The 2,367-nt window shown below is 30.4% G+C and overlaps 1 protein-coding gene across 1 annotated transcript in view; it reads right to left on the minus strand.

Annotated features, from left to right (window-relative positions):
• Positions 1-920, minus strand: part of HELRODRAFT_185418 (hypothetical protein) — a gene marked incomplete at its 3' end in the record, with an annotated part of 1,357 nt that extends 437 nt beyond the window's left edge. Inside the window, exons 1-2 of the mRNA XM_009015595.1 lie at positions 418-920; positions 1-130 (exon numbers count right to left, since the gene is read on the minus strand). The exon at positions 1-130 is cut by the window's left edge and continues 36 nt beyond it. Coding sequence (XP_009013843.1) covers positions 1-130; positions 418-635 — 348 coding nt within the window. The remainder of the gene's footprint in view (positions 131-417) is intronic.
• Between the last annotated feature and the right edge of the window lie 1,447 nt (positions 921-2,367).

The following is a 2,367-nucleotide window of genomic DNA, read 5'->3' on the forward strand; positions in this document are numbered from 1 at the left end:
TCGTTGTGGCTCGATGTGCACTCGAACCTCGTTCAGCCAGTCCCCGATGTGATCAAATGTTGATCGTTTTGTGATGTCGTATATTAACAGCACACCGACAGAGTTTCGATAATAGGACTTTGTGATTGATCTGTTATCAAGCAAAAATACATAACTTTTGATATTATGTTTTATTTTAATATGAATAATTTATAAAAGATGTTTTTGTTATTCAAGCTTAAATGATAAATGAGTTAGAATTAGTATAAAAAGAATATAAATTCACTTATTAATTAATAAATTAGTATACCAGAAACACTAAAAACACTGATGTTTTAATGATATATGTAATATAAATATATGTTTTTAGTTATTTTATTAATGTATTGTATGTATGACGTATGTTTAGTCAGTAAAAGGAAAAACTTCAGAAGTTACCGAAATCGTTCCTGGCCGGCAGTGTCCCAGACTTGAAGTTTGACTTTGAGGCCCGGATTAACTTCTAGAAGACGTGCAAAGAAGTCAACACCTACTGTCGGGTCACAATTTTCTTCGTATCTACCTTCAGTGAAATACTTCAGAAGGGATGACTTTCCCACCGTGCTGTCCCCAATCAGGATTAGTCGAAACTGGTAATCAAAAATAGGCTCCACCATGATCTATTCAGCAGACGACAAAGGATTAGATTAGAGTGGCAAGCAAATACGTTTCAAGTTTTTCAAAGTGAAAAAATTTTGCTTTGTTTTTTTTAACAACAACGTAGATTAGTGATAAATATGAAAGACACAATTACGGAGAAATATTTCAAATTATTAATACTATCAAACTTTTATTTAATCGCGATATGTGAAATAACTAAACTGAATTTAATGAGAAATCTTAACTTTGGAAGCAATTTGTTGAGTTTATTTTTAATTTATTGGCATTTTTTAAAGAGAAAGTGGGCGCGTTTTGATAGTAATAACCATTTATATCTATGGAACACCAATGCAACAACCACCAAGCAGACATGGCATTTGACGAACCAGACCATCTGATCCGTATACTTATAAAATCGTTTTTTTACTTAATTTTTTTCAACTTTACATCAAAACTCTCTTTAAACGTTTTGCTTTTTAAAATATAGGCTTCATTTTTATATACCCAATTGCAATGCTTATGCGATGCCTTCTTATCGCACTTGAGTTAGTGCCTGGTACCAAAAAATGACTGTTCGGTTGATTCAAGTAACTACATATCAAAACGTCGAGATTTCCATTACGAAATTAAAACATTTTCATGCTTGGGAAATTGAGTACTAATTGAATCTTGTAAAAAAATAAACTACTAGCTTATATCAGCACCACATTCCAAAAATTCGAAATATAGTTATGTACAGTAAGATGCATAACAATAAATCTACCAATTTCGCCATGTAGTTGTGGGTTCCCTGATTGATATATGAACTGATGACAGAAATTGGACATTATTTTTCGATAAAGTTGAATGAATTAATCCACTCATATCTCTAACCTGTTACAAATGATATACTATTTCTTGAAAATTAAGTCAAAGTCATAATTCGAATCAAAAAATTAACCCAAAATGTTAGAAGGATGAGAGAGAGAAAAAGTGAGAGAGAGAGAGAGACAGACAGAAGAGAGAGAGAGAGAGATAACAAGAGTGAGAGTGATGATATAAATTTGGTCTTCTAGGCTAATGTGTGTGCCCACTTTAAAAGTTGAGAGAGATGCTCTGAGAGGAATTTATAAAAATAAAAATAGTTAATAATCATAATAAATAACAAGTAACAGGAAGAATAATTAAATTATTAATTATATTAATAATTATATTAATAGTTATATTAATCATAATAATAAAATAATTATACTAAGGCAATTTATTAGTTCAAAAATCGAATGCTTATTTGATCGTTCGTCCTCGAAAAAACATTTTTTCTGGCATGTTGTTCTCTGTAATGTAAGTTACTTTTTATTTATTTCGATTTAAATAAATTTAATTTAATTATTAGTTTAATTTAATTATATATATACCTATGTTAACTAACGCAGTGATATACTTTCAATTATATTAACTAAACACCACACATCGTAACATGACAAATGAATACTGCATATTTTTAATTTGAAAGAATTTAACAAATTATTTCCCGTATTAATAAATAAATTCAGTCTAAAATTGTTTAAATTTATTTAACCAACAGCAATAGCAACTATAATAACATCAACAACATAACACTAACATTGATAGCGTAACATAGCTACATATCATCAGCGAAGATAACGAAAAAATTCACACACACACACACACACGCACACACACACACACACACACACACACACACACACACACACACACACATGAACACACACCCACGCACACGCACAT

This window comes from Helobdella robusta (assembly GCF_000326865.2).
Source record: "Helobdella robusta unplaced genomic scaffold HELROscaffold_16, whole genome shotgun sequence".
Taxonomy (NCBI): Eukaryota; Metazoa; Annelida; class Clitellata; order Rhynchobdellida; family Glossiphoniidae; genus Helobdella; species Helobdella robusta.